The following is a 14,748-nucleotide window of genomic DNA, read 5'->3' as shown; positions in this document are numbered from 1 at the left end:
TCTCACCCCATCTTAAACCCTGTTTCCTTAAGTACTGGTGTTGCCATCTCTGAAGAGTTTGTGAGTTAGACATTGTAAATTGAGTTGTTCCTTGTGTTTTTCTACTATCAGTTTAGGATACACCTTGAATCTGATCACTTGTTTTCCATTTATCAAAATTTTGTTGTATTTGTGCTTTCACCCTCTTCTTCTGTCTTTGACATCTCTATCGCTGAATAGATTGGTGTATGATTTTCAGTTGGTATTCATATTGGTAATCAAGGTCATATTGTCTCAAATAACAAGATAGGACATGTTTCTTTTTAATTGTCCTTAAATATTTGATGGAATTCATCTTTGAAGCTGAGTAGTTTTGGAGTTTTCTTTTGAGAAATTGTTGTAATATAGATTGAAATTCTTAGTAGCTAGGACTACTCAAATTTTCTAATTTTAGTAAGCATTGTTCTTGTGAGAATTGTCTAAATTTTGAAATGTATTGGTAAAAATTTTACAATATTTTACCTAAGTACCTTTTTTTTTTCTTTGAGACTAGGTCTTTGTAGTTCAGACTGGCCTTGAACTCACTGTGTAGCCCAGGCTGGCCTCAAACTTGGAGCAGTCTTCCTGGCTCAGCCTCCAAAATGCTGGGATTACAGGTGTGCACAACCATACCTGGCCAGAGCTTTTTTTTTTTTTGGTATCAGGGATTGAACTCGGGACCTTGCACTTGCCAGGCAGGCAGCGGAACCACTGAGCTAAATCCTCGGCCTGATGTGTATACTTTTCACCCTGACAGTATTAATTACAAAAATCCCACTTTGTCTCTTGAGAAAAGTTACAATTTTATCTTTCTGAAGCCAAATTTTGGCCTTTTCTATAAAGTATAAAGACTATCACCTATATAAACACTAATTATGTTGATTAATTGAGGACAGAGCAGGACTACAAGTTTTCTTTTTACCAAGTGTCTAAAGCCCACTTAGTGCCCCACTAAAGAAAGCTAAACCTAAGGACCCTTTGACATTTTGTATTTCAGTATTAAGTTACCCTTGAGTTTAAGAAACCTGTTCTATATGCAGTAAGGAGATCCTTTTTTAAACATAGAATTTAATTTCTTCCAGTACTGCTTTAAGAGTATCTTGTATTGGGCCGGGGATTTAGCTCAGTGGTTCCACCGCCTGCCTCGCAAGCACAAGGTCCCAAGTTCGATCCTCGGTACCAAAAAAAAAAGAAGAGTATCTTGTATTACAGGTTATTATCAAAGTCAGGCTGATGCTTTAAAGGTAATAAACCATCAAGTTGTCTTATTCTACACAGGCAGGATAGCTTCCTGTTTTGTTTCGTTTATAAGTGGGATGTGAAATCAAACAGCTGTAAAGAAAAAAGTGTTAATATAATTTTCTTTCTACTTGGTAGGTTTGAGAAATTTCTGTGGTTCATCAGCTCAGAGAACTATCTAATTATAGGCGGACGAGATCAACAACAAAATGAAATGATTGTGAAAAGATATTTGACACCAGGTAGGTAAGATTATACTTCTAAAAAAAAGTTTTTTCTGGTATTGGAGATTGAACTCAGGCCTGCACGCATGCTAGGCAAGGGTCTCCTGAGTTATATCCCTAGGCCATTTTAAAGTTTTATTTTGAGACAGAATCTTGCTAAGTTGCCCAAGCTATTCTCAGACTTGTAATCCTCCTGCCTCAGCTTCCTGTGTAGTTCTTATTACTGTGTGCCACCATACTTGTGTTTTAAAAAATTTTCTCTTAAATGATTGAATCATTTATCTCAATATTAGATACTGATTCTTGTGTGCATGCTTCAGCTACTTGGGAGGCTGAAGCAGGAGGGTCTCAAGCCCAGCAGTTCTACACCAGCCTGGGTAACATAGTGACAACTTGTCTCACAAAGAAAAAGAAAATAGAAAAAAAAAAGACTCAAAGTATTATTATTATTATTTTTTTGGTACTGAGGATCAAACTCAGGACCTCGTGCCTGCCAGGCAGGCACTGTGCTGCTGAGCTTAAACCCCCAGCCCTCAAAATATTATTTTTTATGTCTTTATTTAAGGAGATATTTATGTACATGCTGATCTTCATGGAGCTACTAGCTGTGTAATTAAGAACCCAACAGGTAATATATTTTTGTTATTCAGAATTTGTTACTTTCCTTAAAATATTTTTAGTATTTTAGAATTAATAAAGGATATAATGATAAAAGGGTATTCCATGAAGAAGGTATAGCAATTATAAACATATATGCACTTAGCAGTAGAGCCCTACAATATATGAAACAAAGGTAGACATTGTTGAGGGGAAAAATAGACAGGTCTACGATATTTGGAAATTTCAACATTCAACTTTTAGTCATGGATAATTAGACACAAGATCAGCAAGGAAATAGAAGACTTGAATGATGCTATAAACGAACTAAATCTAACCAACATCTAGCAAAATACTTTTTCTCAAGTGCACATGGAACACTGTCTGGGATAGACTAGAAAACAAGACTCAGTAAATTTAAGGTATCATACAAAGTAAGTTTTATGTCCTTAATGGGGCAAAATTAGAAACCAGTTTTGGAAGAAAATTTGGAAAATTCATAAATGTATGGAAAGTAAACAACACACTCATAAACAAAGAGGAGATCAGAAAATACTTTGAGATGAATGAATGTATCAGAACTTACGAGATGCAGCTGAAGCATTGCTTTGAGGAAGATTTCTGGACTGTAAATGTCTGTTAAAAAGGAAACAGATCACTAACTTTGCATCTTAAGAACTAGAAAAGGAAAACCAAGAGCTAGGAGAAGGAAATAATAAAGATTAAAATAGAAATAAGTGAAACAAATAGGGAAAGAATAGACAGAATCGGGCCAGAGATTCAGCTCAGTGGTTCCACCGCCTGCCCCGCAAGCGCAAGGACCTGAGTTTGATCCCCGGTACCAAAAAATAAAAAGAATAGACAGAATCAACAAAACAAAACTTGGTTCTTTGAAAAGATTAATAAACCTTTATCTTCTTTGGTTAGGTCTTTATATTGTTCTAAATTATACTTTCTGGAATGAAGTCAGAATCATTGATATAAATGAGAAGATAGACTTGTTTTATTTACATAGGTCCTTTAAAAGCCTATCATGTAAATATATTTCAATAAAAATGGTAACTTTATAGTACTATAATAAAGGGTGGTATGAGTATTTAAGATACAAGATGATTGAACATGTTATGCTACCGAAAGCTTTCACATCTTGCTCTCCAGAAGTCTGTGCTTGAGCCCTGAAGTGTAGCTTGGTTGTTACAGGAGAACCCATCCCTCCGCGGACGCTGACTGAGGTGGGCACGATGGCGCTTTGCTACAGTGCTGCTTGGGATGCGCGAGTTATCACTAGTGCTTGGTGGGTGTACCATCATCAGGTAATGAGGGCTGTGGTCCTTTTTCTTTATTAGCTATACTGGGGGTCAAATTTGAAGGGTACAGAAGTAAATAAGGCAGTGCCAGGTGTGGTAGCGCATGCCTATAATCCCAGCACTGGGGAGGCTGAGGCAGGAGGATTGCCATGAGTTCAAGGCCGGCCTGGCTACATAGTGAATTCAAGGCCAGCCTGAACTATTTATGGAAACCCTGTCTTAAAAAACAAAACAAACAACAACAAATAGGAAGTAAATAAGGCAAAGTACCTGCCTTGATAGAACTTATACTTAGGTGGTACAGAAAAATATGTATATATAGGGTCCGGGGATTTAGCTCAGTGGTTCTGGCCCCGGTACCAAAAAAAAAAGAAAGAAAAATATGTATATAGCTGATAGCAAGAAAAAAATTTTAAAGCATAATATTGGATAGAGTGCTTTTGGAGCTACCTTACTAAATACAGTATCACTGGAGGCCTATTTGATTGAGATTTGAGGAAAGACCTAAATGAAAAGAGTAATCATGCAGTTATGCAAGATAAAGAATGTTCCAGTTATGATGGCAATTTGGCCTAAAAGGTTCTGCTCCTGTGCATGTTTGTTGGAATTTCTCTTTGCACTTCCACAAAAGCAAGTATGTCCTATGCTTTTTATTTTTTTGTTTTTTTGGTTTTTTTGGTACTGGGGATCGAACTCAGGTCCTTGCACTTGTGCAGCAGGTGGCGAAACCACTGAGCTAAATCCCTGGCCCCCTATGTTTTTTATAATCTGTTGGTTTTAGTAATTGCCCTTTGTGGTTAATACTGTTTTATTTGACAATGCTTCATTCCATATTTGACTTCACATTGCTACTCATTTGATATTTTCAAGAATTAAAATTGATAAAGATGTACTTTTACAAGGTCCTAAAACGATATGGTGGTATAAAGAGTTTAATTCCATTATCTTCCCTCAGATTTAGTTTTATTCTGTTATAGCTGTTGATATTTATTATCTGCTATATTATTAGGGAATTAATTATACTTGTGGGTTATATTTTTATCACAGTATTATTATAAAAGTATTTCTGTTATGAGATATTTTGTTTTTGTTTTTGTTTTGCAGTACTGGGGATTGAACTCAGGACCTTGCGCTTTCAAGCCAGGCGTGGTGCCACTGAGCCCCTGGCCCTGTTACGAGATTTTTTAAAATGATGCCATAATAACTTTATGACAAATAAAGATACTGTCAGATTTGAAGGTTTTGAAGATGTATAAATACGTTTTTAGGGGCCAGGGATTTAGCTCAGTGGTTCTGCTGGCTGCCTTGCAAGCAAGCGCAAGGTCCCGAGTTCGATCCCGAGTTCTATCCCGAGTTCAAAAAAAAAGTTTTTAAGTTATGGAATAGTTCATTCAGTTTGTCCTGCTGGATACAAACACATATAAACTTTTTTTTTTTTGACAGGGTCTCACTTTGTTGGGCCAGGCTTGCCTCAGTTTTGCAGTTCTGTGCCTCCCAGGTAGCTGGGATTATAAGCATACACCACCACTCCCAGTTTAGGATTTTTTTTTTTTTTTTTGAGACAGGGTCTCACTTTGTAGTTCAGGCTGGCCTGGAACTCACTATGTTACTCAGACTGGCCTCAAACTCTCGGCAGTCCTGCTTCAGCCTTCTGAGTGCTGGAATTACAGGCATGCACCACCATGCCTGGCAGAATGTTTTTAAAACCTGCTCTTATCATTATTTCTTGAAACGAAAAGCTATTTTATTACCAGAAAGTTCTCAAAAGGATTTAATAAATATAGCTTTATTTTAGTTATTATAGTTTGTGATATCCTTATTAATTTACATCCCATACTGGAAGAAAGGAGTGGAGTAGTTCTGGCTGTAGTCCATGGCATTTGAAAATTATTGATGTAGTAGACCCTTTGTTATTTCTTTGTTGCTGCCAAAGGTGTATCTATCATTTAAAGGATAACTATCCTTCAGTGTTGAGAATTTGCGGTAAATTATAAACTTTTCAGGTCATTGTATTGCTTACTTAAATATGACCTTTTTCTCCTCTTGAGTGCAGAAAACTGAGTATTTCTTAAGGTCAGAATGTAACACATTATTATGTTCCTTAGGTTTCTAAAACAGCACCAACTGGAGAATATTTGACAACAGGAAGCTTCATGATAAGAGGTAATGATGGAGGTGAAAAATATCCCTGACTTGCCAGTGGATTATGGAGACAGGTTTGAGAACCATCTACAAATATTTTCAGAAGAGAAACTGATTTCCTATATGAAATCTGTTATAAGGAAAGCTTTGCCTTTGTGTGGCAAATTTTAGCATTTGTCATATCATCATCCTCATTATCTTTATTTTTATAGATGAGAATGCACTTTTACAATTTAGTTACAAGGGGGCCGGGGATTTAGCTCAGTGGTTTCGACGCCTGCTGCGCAAGCCCAAGTGAGTTCGATCCCTGGTACCAAAAAAAAAAAAAACAATTTAGTTACAAGGATGAGAAAGTAACCTTTTGTTTTTAATCTCAAAAGGCAACTTTAGACAGGCACCTCTCATACAGGACACCGAAGTTAGGTGGCTATTATTAAAATACACTCTTGCCAAATGATTGAACAATTAGAATATAACAGGCAGCAGGGCATCACTGAGAGTCTTCCCCTCCTCTTCCCCAAACGCACACCTCCACCCTCTACCTTGTCTCCCCAATGCTCCTGAGTGGGAAGAGATAGAAGCACTTTCCCCCATTCTTGCGCCCTTGGGTCCAGGCCCCTCATTCCAGCTCAGGTATCGGCATCTGGAGTGGGAAAGAGACAGTAGGCCAGTCGAGGGGAGGCCAGAGGCCTTCAGCAGCATGGTGCTGGAGAAAAGGGACATTGGCAGGGGGTGGGGCCTCTTCCTCCCTGCCTCTACCCTCGAGGGAGCCCTCAGGCAGCAGGGCAAGCTCAGGGCAGGCTCCAGAGACGGGTGACACCGTCCCAGTGAGGCGTCCATGGGGATGACACCCTGTTGGGGCACCTTGGGCACAGCAAGGCATGTTTCAGAGCTGGACCTCAGGGGTACAGCTCAGGGAAGGGGGCAGACAGCTCAGACCAGACATGGGTGGGTGCTGGTGCTGTCTTCGAGCTCTGGCACCTCCTGATGCCCACCAGAGAAACTAATCTATATGCACGGTTCCAGGCAGCTGCCAAGACAATCTTGTAGCCAGAGAGGCATACAAGCCAGTTTTGAGAGTACAGCACTTACTGCTTTGATCCTGATGACCAAACTTACCCTGGTCACTGTAAGTGTCCCTCACATGGAGCCAAGGGCAGCTGTGAGTGGATCTTCCCTGAAGCCAGCTGTTCCTGCTGACAGCTCAATACCCAGACTGGTCCCTTCCTGGGTCTGTTCCCAGCCATCTCAGCTCCTTCTAAACACCTTGGAGCAGTGGGTGGAAGGTGTTCAGGCTGGGCCCTACCCTCATGGGAAACAGTCCCAGCAAAGAGGCACAGCACATATGGGGACAGAACGTGGGAGGCCCAGTGACCTCTAGGTGTGGGCGGGAACTGTGGGCCACAGCAGACTCACCCCACTCCTGCACTCTGCCTTCTTAGTTACGTTTTGTGTTGCTGAGACAAAATAACGTGATGCCCAAAGTTAAGGGAGGAAAGGTTTATTTGGCTCACAGTTTGCACAGGTTTCAGTCCATTGTTGGCTGGCTCCAAGGCAGGGTGGAATGGCCGGGGTGGGGGCACTGGAGTAGAGAAATAGTCCACAGCAAGCAGGCTGGTGAGAGCAAGGGACCTTAGCAGCTTCTTTCTGCCCCTTTTTATACTCTGTCTAGGCTGCTGGGATTAGGGCAGTGCCAGACCAATCAGTGGACTGATTTAGTAATCACACACCCTTAATCCCATCATTACAAGCTCTAGATTCAGCCACCTCCGAAAAAGCCCCATGAGGCTTTGGGGGGACATGTAGACACAAACCATAACACTGCCCACCCAGCCCTGTGACCAGCCCCTCATCCCCCAGTTAATATCATTAAAGCACAGATGAAACCCAAAGGTGTCTTGCTGATCATCCCAGGGCTGGTTCTGAACGACCTCCTTGGAGCCGTTGCAGCAGGAGCACATCCTTCAGGACCTACAGGAGCTGCTCAGAGTTTATTGTTTCATTTTCCCAAAAATATACCTTTAGGGGCCTCAAATGCTTTGCAGAACTTATAACAGACGTATGAACTTGGATGTTCCCCACCTTTGGACTATCTCTTAGCTTTTCCAGGGACTCAGAATAAAAATGACCAGTCCATCCAACCCCTCAGCCTGACCTTTTTTATTTTTTATTTTTTTGGTACTGGGGATCAAACTTGGGACCTTGTGCTTTCGAGGCAGGCGGCGAAACCACTGAGCTAAATCCCTGGCCCTGACCATTTTTATAAAAGTAATTCTATAAATGGGAAGTGTCCTTAATGTCAGAGTGAAAGACAAAATGTATATTATCTCTGGTGTTAGATATTTACTGACCAAAAAATGGAGAAAACTGATTTTTAATGAAAATGTATACTTTCTTTTGTAGGAAAGAAGAATTTCCTTCCTCCTTCATATCTAATGATGGGGTTTAGTTTCCTCTTTAAGGTACCCTCAGCTTCTTTTTTGTTTAGTTGTTTTATTTCAGATTTTCATGAATTTTACCTAACGTTCCATCAATGAAAAAACTATTTCTGTAGGTAGATGAGTCTTGTGTCTGGAGACATCGGGGTGAACGAAAAGTCAGAGTGCAGGATGAAGACGTGGAGACACTGGAAAGTTGCACAAGTGAACTCGTATCAGAAGAACTGGAACAACTAGGTAGTTCACAAATTTTAATAAACTGATTTTTTATGTATGAAGTGCTTTCTATACATTATTTTAAAATTTTTATAACCAGGCCAGGGATTTAGCTCAGTGGTTCCACCGCCTACCTCGGAAGCGCAAGGACCCGAGTTCGATTCCGGGTACCACAAAAATAAATAAATAAAATTTTTATAACCATCCTTGAATGATGGGTGGTGGCATCTTATTTTATAATGAGGCAGCTGGAGCCTGTTACTATTAGACAGTATTCCTTTTGCCACAGTATGAGTATTTTGGATGTGTCAGTTACGTATCATGTATTAACTTTAGTTTTCATTTGCAAGTTATAAAAGCTACAGAATTTTATTCAACTAATTTTATTCTCTTGCTTTTTGGAAGTATCCAAGAAAGGTAAGTTATGGTTTTGATTGTAGAAATGGTAGCAATGTCCAAGAAATTTATTGTGGTAAGAGAATGTTGGGGATCAGATAATCCACCCTATTCATAATACAGATACCTTTTTGTGTAAGTCAGAGTAGTACCCTGTGGGAATGATTAAGCATTTTTCTGATCTTTTGGAGAAACGGAGTTAATGGAATATTTTTATGAAGTTTCCTAAGAAAACTGAGCATCATTATTTACCAATAATGATACAGTACTATACAGTACTGACTTTATTTGGTACCAGGGATCAAACTCAGGACCTGGCGTTTGTGAGGCAGGCACAGTGCAACTGAGCTAAGTCCCCGGCCCAAGTACTGACTTTCCTTATGGTAATTCTACAGACGGAGGTGACACCAGTAGTGAAGAAGATAAAGAGGAATTAGGTGAAACACCTGTAGAAGCAGAACTTCTGACTCAGGTTGGCCAAGAGGATATTACTGCTCAGAGTGGTGTAAATGAAATAAATGAGGAACCAATTCAGGAAGAAAGCTCTGAAGATGAAGGAGAATCTGAAGAGGTTATAAAAGATCAGGAGCCTGTTGTTGAAATGAAAGATGAAGAGGAAGAGATAGAGTATCCTGATACTACCATTGACATGTCTCATCTTCAGTCCCAAAGGTCATTAAAAAGACATCATTTTAAGTTTTTTTTTTTGGTACTGGGGATCAAACTCAGGACCTTGTACTTTCGAGGCAGGCATGGTGCCACTGAGCTAAATCCCCACCCCTTAAGTTTTATTTTATAAACTTAAAATGAAAATAAACTAATCCTTATAAAGTTAATACCAAGATTGACTTCATACTTCTACTCTCCACTGTCTTCTTTTTTCAACATTCAGTTAGGTCTCTCTCTAAAGAAACTCCCAAGACCAGGGTAGAAAAGTACATAAACACGAAAGTGGCCAGTGTAGGTTAAAATAGAGACAAACAAATGGTTCTAAATACTAATAACATAGCAAATGCAATTCGGTTTTTTTATTTTAAAAATTGTTTTAGTTTCTTTTTTTATTAGTATCTTTGCAATAACTAATGGTTACATTCATCTTAGGGAATTGGTACATATATATTTTAAATCTTAATTATTTTTACTTTTCCTCCTAACCCTCCCATCTCCTTTCTTCCTACGTTCCCTTCCCATTTCCAGTCTCTACTCCTTTTTTCTTGTCATATGTTTTATGTTGCTCTTTATGTACAACAATTCTCTTTTTTTATAAAAAGTTTTAGTATTAATGTTTTACCAATAATCAGACGACCAATCCATAATTTGCAGGTTTTTTTTTTTTTTTTTTGGTACCGGGGATCGAACTCGGGTCTTTGCGCTTGTGCAGCAGGCGGTGAAACCACTGAGCTAAATCCCCAGCCCACCAATCCATAATTTGAAAAGCATTTTTTTTTTTTTTTTGGTACTGGGGATCGAACTCGGGTCATTGCGCTTGCGCAGAGGTGGCGAAACCACTGAGCTAAATCCCTGGCCTTGAAAAGCATTATTATTGGAGTAATAAAAAATGACTTAGGAGTCAGATAGACCAAAATTGAGTCTTGGAGTGTGTCAGTATATAAGCTCCAGGTTTGTTCTTGGTGAAGGTGGAATGGTATCCCTTTCACAGGGTTTTGGTGATGATTTTATGTACTTTATATAAAGCATCTAGCAGCGCATGGCACATAAAAGTTTTCAACATGTCACAGCCTCTCTGTATTTATGAATATAAGAAAGTGTGGAGAGATTAATGATTTGATTGTATTTTTTTCTGATTTTATCAAATTTGAAAGTTTGTAGGATTGAAAGTAATTGAGAGTATGATCTGAGAATGTTTCAAGACTTTATAAATGAATGTTTCTTACAGGCTAGTTGACTTTTCTTCTGTTTTCATAGGTCCCTCCAAAAATTGGCTTCAAAAGAGGAATCTTCTAATTCAGTAAGCTATTTTCAAAATTCTATGAACAAAAGTTTACCATAAATAATTTTCTTTTAATTGTAACTTTTGAAAAATTAAAAAAGATGTTACTATATTTGCTTGTTCTTTTGTTTTAATAGAGTGATAATAAATTACAGAGCCGGAGACATTTGTCAGCCAAGGAAAGAAGGTAAGCAACATTGGTATTTTCTACCTGAAAAGCATGGATTTATATTTTTTAAATTGACAACTCAGCTACCACAGATTATTTGACTGTTTTAAAAACTTCTTTTATTAAAATTACCAAGATTTGTGCCAGGGATTTACCTCAGTGGTTCTGCTGTCTACCCCACAAGCGCAAGGTCCCAAGTTCGATCCCCGGTACCAAAAAAATAAAATAATAAGTGAAATTACCAAGATTTGCAGAAATCTTTAATTTTTGATATTCAACTCTTAACATGTTTTGAGGGTTTAGAGACCTAATCTGTCAGGATGGTAAGAGACAGATCAAGTAGTAAGATAGACTTTTAGTACATAAACGTGTGCATTAGTGATTACAGTATATTAAGTAGGCTTGTTCTAATATTGACAGGAATAAATAGAAATACTTGAAATTAGGAATTTTTAACGTAAACTTTTAATTTTTTTTTTTAATGTGTGGTGCTAGGAATTGAGTCCAAAGCCTCATGCATGCTAGGCAAGGACTCTTCCCAACTGAGTTTACAACTGCAGCCCTTTGATTTTTATTTATTTATATTCTAACAGGTCTCTGGAGGGGAATAGACAGAGGAAAGGGACTGCTACCAGTAAAGCACTCTAGGAAAGAGCCCCAGATTGGCATAGATAATAAAACTTTTTTTGTGTAAGAAAATCATTAAAGAATTAAAAGAATTCTCTGAATGTATGGCACTATGCTAGATACTGAGTGTGTAAAGAGGTGAAATATGAAGTTCACACCTTCAAGAAGCTTTTGAGTCCTGGAAATAGTCCTGAGTATGTAAATAGTGTGGTCAGAAAGTGATAAGTAGGAGTAAGAGATTCCTGTTGAGTTGATGTTTTGGGAAATACCATCAGGAGTACACCTTTGAAGATGGCCCTGGTAGCACAAACCTGTAATCCCAGAAGTTGGGAGGCTGAGTCAAGAGGACTGCAAGTTTGAGTCCTACCTGGGCAACGTAGCAAGAACCCGTATCAAAATAAAAAAGGCCTGGGGATGTATGTAGCTCAATGGTAGAGTGTCCCTGGGTTTGCTCCTCAGTACCACCCCAGCCACCAGAAGTGTAGCTTGACGATAAAGTAGCAGTTTGGGATAAAAAGGTAAGGAGAGACTCCAAGAAAAATTAGCATTAGTTAACAAAGGGAAGAGGAGTTTGGAAATAATATGTGTGATGCTTTGGGGACCTGATAAAATAGACTAAGTTGTCAAGGCCACGTAGATAGAAAGATTACAAATCCCAGTGCCTGGCCTGAAGGTTCTCAGCTTAGTGAGTGTGCCTAGTTGAGTAAGGATAAGTCGAAGGTGACTGTGTTGACTGATGACAGAAAGATAAATCCAGATAAAAATTTTCAGCTCTTTGAAATGTGATTATTTGAGCCTCTTTGTATATTGTAGCCTGGAGATGATCAAGTTGAGCAGAAGCCATGATCTTTTATATACTATTCATGTTCCCTTCCCCTTTGTAATTTTTTATGGCACTAAGAATTTGAAGTTCTAAGAATTTAATGCTTTTACTACTTTTATATTTAGGGAAATGAAGAAGAAAAAACTTCCAAGTGACTCAGGAGATTTAGAAGCGATAGAAGGAAAGGACAGAGAAAAAGAAAGTACTGTACACATTGAAACCCCTCAGAACACAAGCAGAAATGTTCCAGGCGTGCAGCCAATGAAGCGAGGGCAAAAGGTAATAAACTTTTGGACACTGTGTTACAGTATGGTTCTTAAATGAGGTTGTGAAGTTCCTCATAATTACTAAGAGTTTACCTGAATAGAAAGAGATAAGCTGGGCGTGGGGGCCCACACCTGTGATCTCAGCACTTGGGAAGCTGAGGTAGGATTGCCATGAGTTCAAGGCCAGCCTGGACTGCAGTGAGATCTTGACTCAAAAAAACAAATGAGAAGAAAATGTTTTTAAAAAGAAAAGAAGTAGGCAAAAACATAATTCTATGTGACTTTGAAAATTAACTGAAAAGTCACAGTGTTTAGGAAACACACAGATCCTAGGATAGGTCCTTAGACCTATAAGATCATTTCCACAAAAGCTCTCGTTTTGTGGAGGAATAGGGGATTGTGATTTGCCAGAGGTACCTGCTCATAAGTGAGAGCTGATCTGTCTTTCTTTGCAGTCTGGGAACTGAACCCATGGCCTTGGTTGTGCTTACCATGGAGCTATAACCTCAGTCCCGTAGCTGATCTTTACTGACATTGAGTAGTTTCTTTTTCAACTATCAGTGCAATTTTGGTTAGAGTTCTTCATTAGAGTTTATACATATAGTATTTTATTAAAGGGGACTGAAGAGGTAGTAGATATAGAGTATGCTTTTTATAATGGTATAGGCCAGGCACAGTGCACATTCACATAACCACAATTACTCAGGAAGCTAAGGCAAGAGGATCAAAAGTTTAAGGCTGGGCCGAGCACCTTGGCAACACGCCATCTCCAAATTAGCATTTTTAAAGTGCTGTGGTTGCAGATCAGTGGCAGAGTGCATGTCTGAAGCCACGGGTTCCATCTCCAGTAGCAAAACAAAACAAAAACTGAAATTTAACTAAACTAGGATTTATTTTAGCCATTCTGGGACTCAAATCCAGGGTCTCACACATGCTAGGCAAGTGGTGTACCACTGAGCAACACACCCAGCCCAATTCAGAGTCTTAAGAACCTCTACAGTGTCCCTAGCCTCGCTCTACCCTTTCTTCCTCTTATATGGACCATGAATCCAACCAAATACAGTGACTCATTGTTACAAGTCTCTGGTCTTTACCTTTTTACTCTTGCTTTTCCTATATTCCCAAACCCTGTAAAATATACTTAAGAAAAGCTTTTAGCTGGACATGGTGATGCACACCTGTAATCCCAGCACTCAGGAGGCGGGGGCAGGAGGATTGCTGTGAGTTTGAGGCCAACCTTCACTACATAGCAAGACCCTGTCTGAAAAAAACAAACAACAACAAAAAAAGTGAGTGGTGGTGCCATTTTCAGTTAAGTTTTTTTTGTTGTTGTTACTTATTATCCAGCCCAAAGTACTACACTGATCTATATCCCCAGCCCTTATTTTTGTACGTTTTTTTTTTTTTTGGTACCAGGGATCGAACTCAGGACCTTGCACTTGCAAGACCGGCCCCAGAACCACTGAGCTAAATCCCCGGCCCCCCTTTTATTTACTTTTGAGATAGATTTTTTTGGTTTTGTTTTCTTTTGTTTTTCAGACAGGGTGTAGATAAGTCCCTCCTGCCTCACCCTCTGAGGAGATATGCATCACCCTGCCTGGCTCAATAACATTTTTTGAGTAAATATAAAAAGTGCCTTTTCTTCACAAATATTTGACATTTTTATTGCTAAATTTCCCCAAATCTTTTCATAGAGTAAAATGAAAAAAATGAAGGAAAAATACAAAGATCAGGATGAAGAAGATCGTGAACTTATTATGAAATTGCTGGGGGTAAGTAATACCTAAAAATGTCTTTTGGTTTTCCATGGGTATTGAACCTATGCCTGGCCATACACTTTTTATGTGTGTGTGTGGTACCAGGGATCGAACTCGGGACCTTGAGCTTGCGCTAAATCCCTGGCCCCATGGCCATACACTTTTGCTAAAATTTTAATAATACTGATAACAATTGAAACATTAATTGATTTTTCCCTCTATCAATTAGTCTGCAGGTTCAAACAAAGAAGAAAAGGGGAAGAAAGGAAAGAAAGGAAAGACGAAGGATGAACCTGTGAAGAAACAGCCCCAGAAACCCAGAGGTGGACAGAGGGTTTCAGAGCGCATTAAGAAAGAGACTCCGTTCCTTGAGGTTCTCACTCATGAGTTACAAGACTTGGCAGTAGACGAGCCTCATGATGACAAGGTAAGGCTGCCTGCTTCACATGTGTAGCGCTGACAGGCCATCCAGGGCTCCCAGCCTGGGACTTACAGTGCCACAGCCAGTATGAATGGCAACCCTCCTGTTAATGGCAAGTCATCCTAGCAGTACCACCTGAGACTTAAGTTTTACAGTA

At 39.2% G+C, this 14,748-nt stretch overlaps 2 protein-coding genes across 13 annotated transcripts in view; one reads left to right on the top strand and one right to left on the bottom strand.

Moving 5' to 3' along the window:
* Klhdc2 (kelch domain containing 2) overlaps window positions 1-14,748 on the bottom strand; it is a 38,611-nt gene that overhangs the window by 7,663 nt on the left and 16,200 nt on the right. The window contains exons 13-15 of one of the 7 annotated variants that reach the window (XR_015450088.1): window positions 6,647-7,109; window positions 6,070-6,170; window positions 2,315-5,834 (exon numbers count right to left, since the gene is read on the bottom strand). The exons of 1 other annotated variant lie outside the window; for it this stretch is intronic. Coding sequence is in view for 5 of the 6 variants with exons in the window: in XM_013075033.3 (XP_012930487.1) it covers window positions 5,993-6,170 (178 nt within the window). In the remaining variant the exon portion in view is untranslated. Of the gene's footprint in view, window positions 1-2,314; window positions 6,171-6,199; window positions 7,110-7,169; window positions 7,201-10,930; window positions 13,675-14,748 lie in introns of those variants that run through there. 5 more of the 7 variants (XM_021262583.2, XM_013075033.3, XM_087208065.1 and 2 more) reach the window with 5 other exon arrangements.
* The window catches only part of Nemf (nuclear export mediator factor), a 55,432-nt gene that overhangs the window by 25,919 nt on the left and 14,765 nt on the right, over window positions 1-14,748 (top strand). For all 6 annotated transcript variants that reach the window (XM_087208057.1, XM_021262573.2, XM_013075010.3 and 3 more), the window contains 12 exons: window positions 1,396-1,499; window positions 2,047-2,109; window positions 3,279-3,391; window positions 5,491-5,548; window positions 7,931-7,989; window positions 8,082-8,202; window positions 8,973-9,249; window positions 10,504-10,546; window positions 10,666-10,715; window positions 12,273-12,426; window positions 14,108-14,185; window positions 14,400-14,597. In XM_087208057.1, coding sequence (XP_087064183.1) covers window positions 1,396-1,499; window positions 2,047-2,109; window positions 3,279-3,391; window positions 5,491-5,548; window positions 7,931-7,989; window positions 8,082-8,202; window positions 8,973-9,249; window positions 10,504-10,546; window positions 10,666-10,715; window positions 12,273-12,426; window positions 14,108-14,185; window positions 14,400-14,597 — 1,318 coding nt within the window. The remainder of the gene's footprint in view (window positions 1-1,395; window positions 1,500-2,046; window positions 2,110-3,278; window positions 3,392-5,490; window positions 5,549-7,930; window positions 7,990-8,081; window positions 8,203-8,972; window positions 9,250-10,503; window positions 10,547-10,665; window positions 10,716-12,272; window positions 12,427-14,107; window positions 14,186-14,399; window positions 14,598-14,748) is intronic.

This window comes from Heterocephalus glaber, unplaced genomic scaffold (assembly GCF_053883595.1).
Source record: "Heterocephalus glaber isolate CG9 unplaced genomic scaffold, H.glaber_assembly_v1.0 deba00000901, whole genome shotgun sequence".
NCBI lineage: Eukaryota > Metazoa > Chordata > Mammalia > Rodentia > Bathyergidae > Heterocephalus > Heterocephalus glaber.
This window is presented reverse-complemented; position numbering and strand designations above follow the sequence as displayed.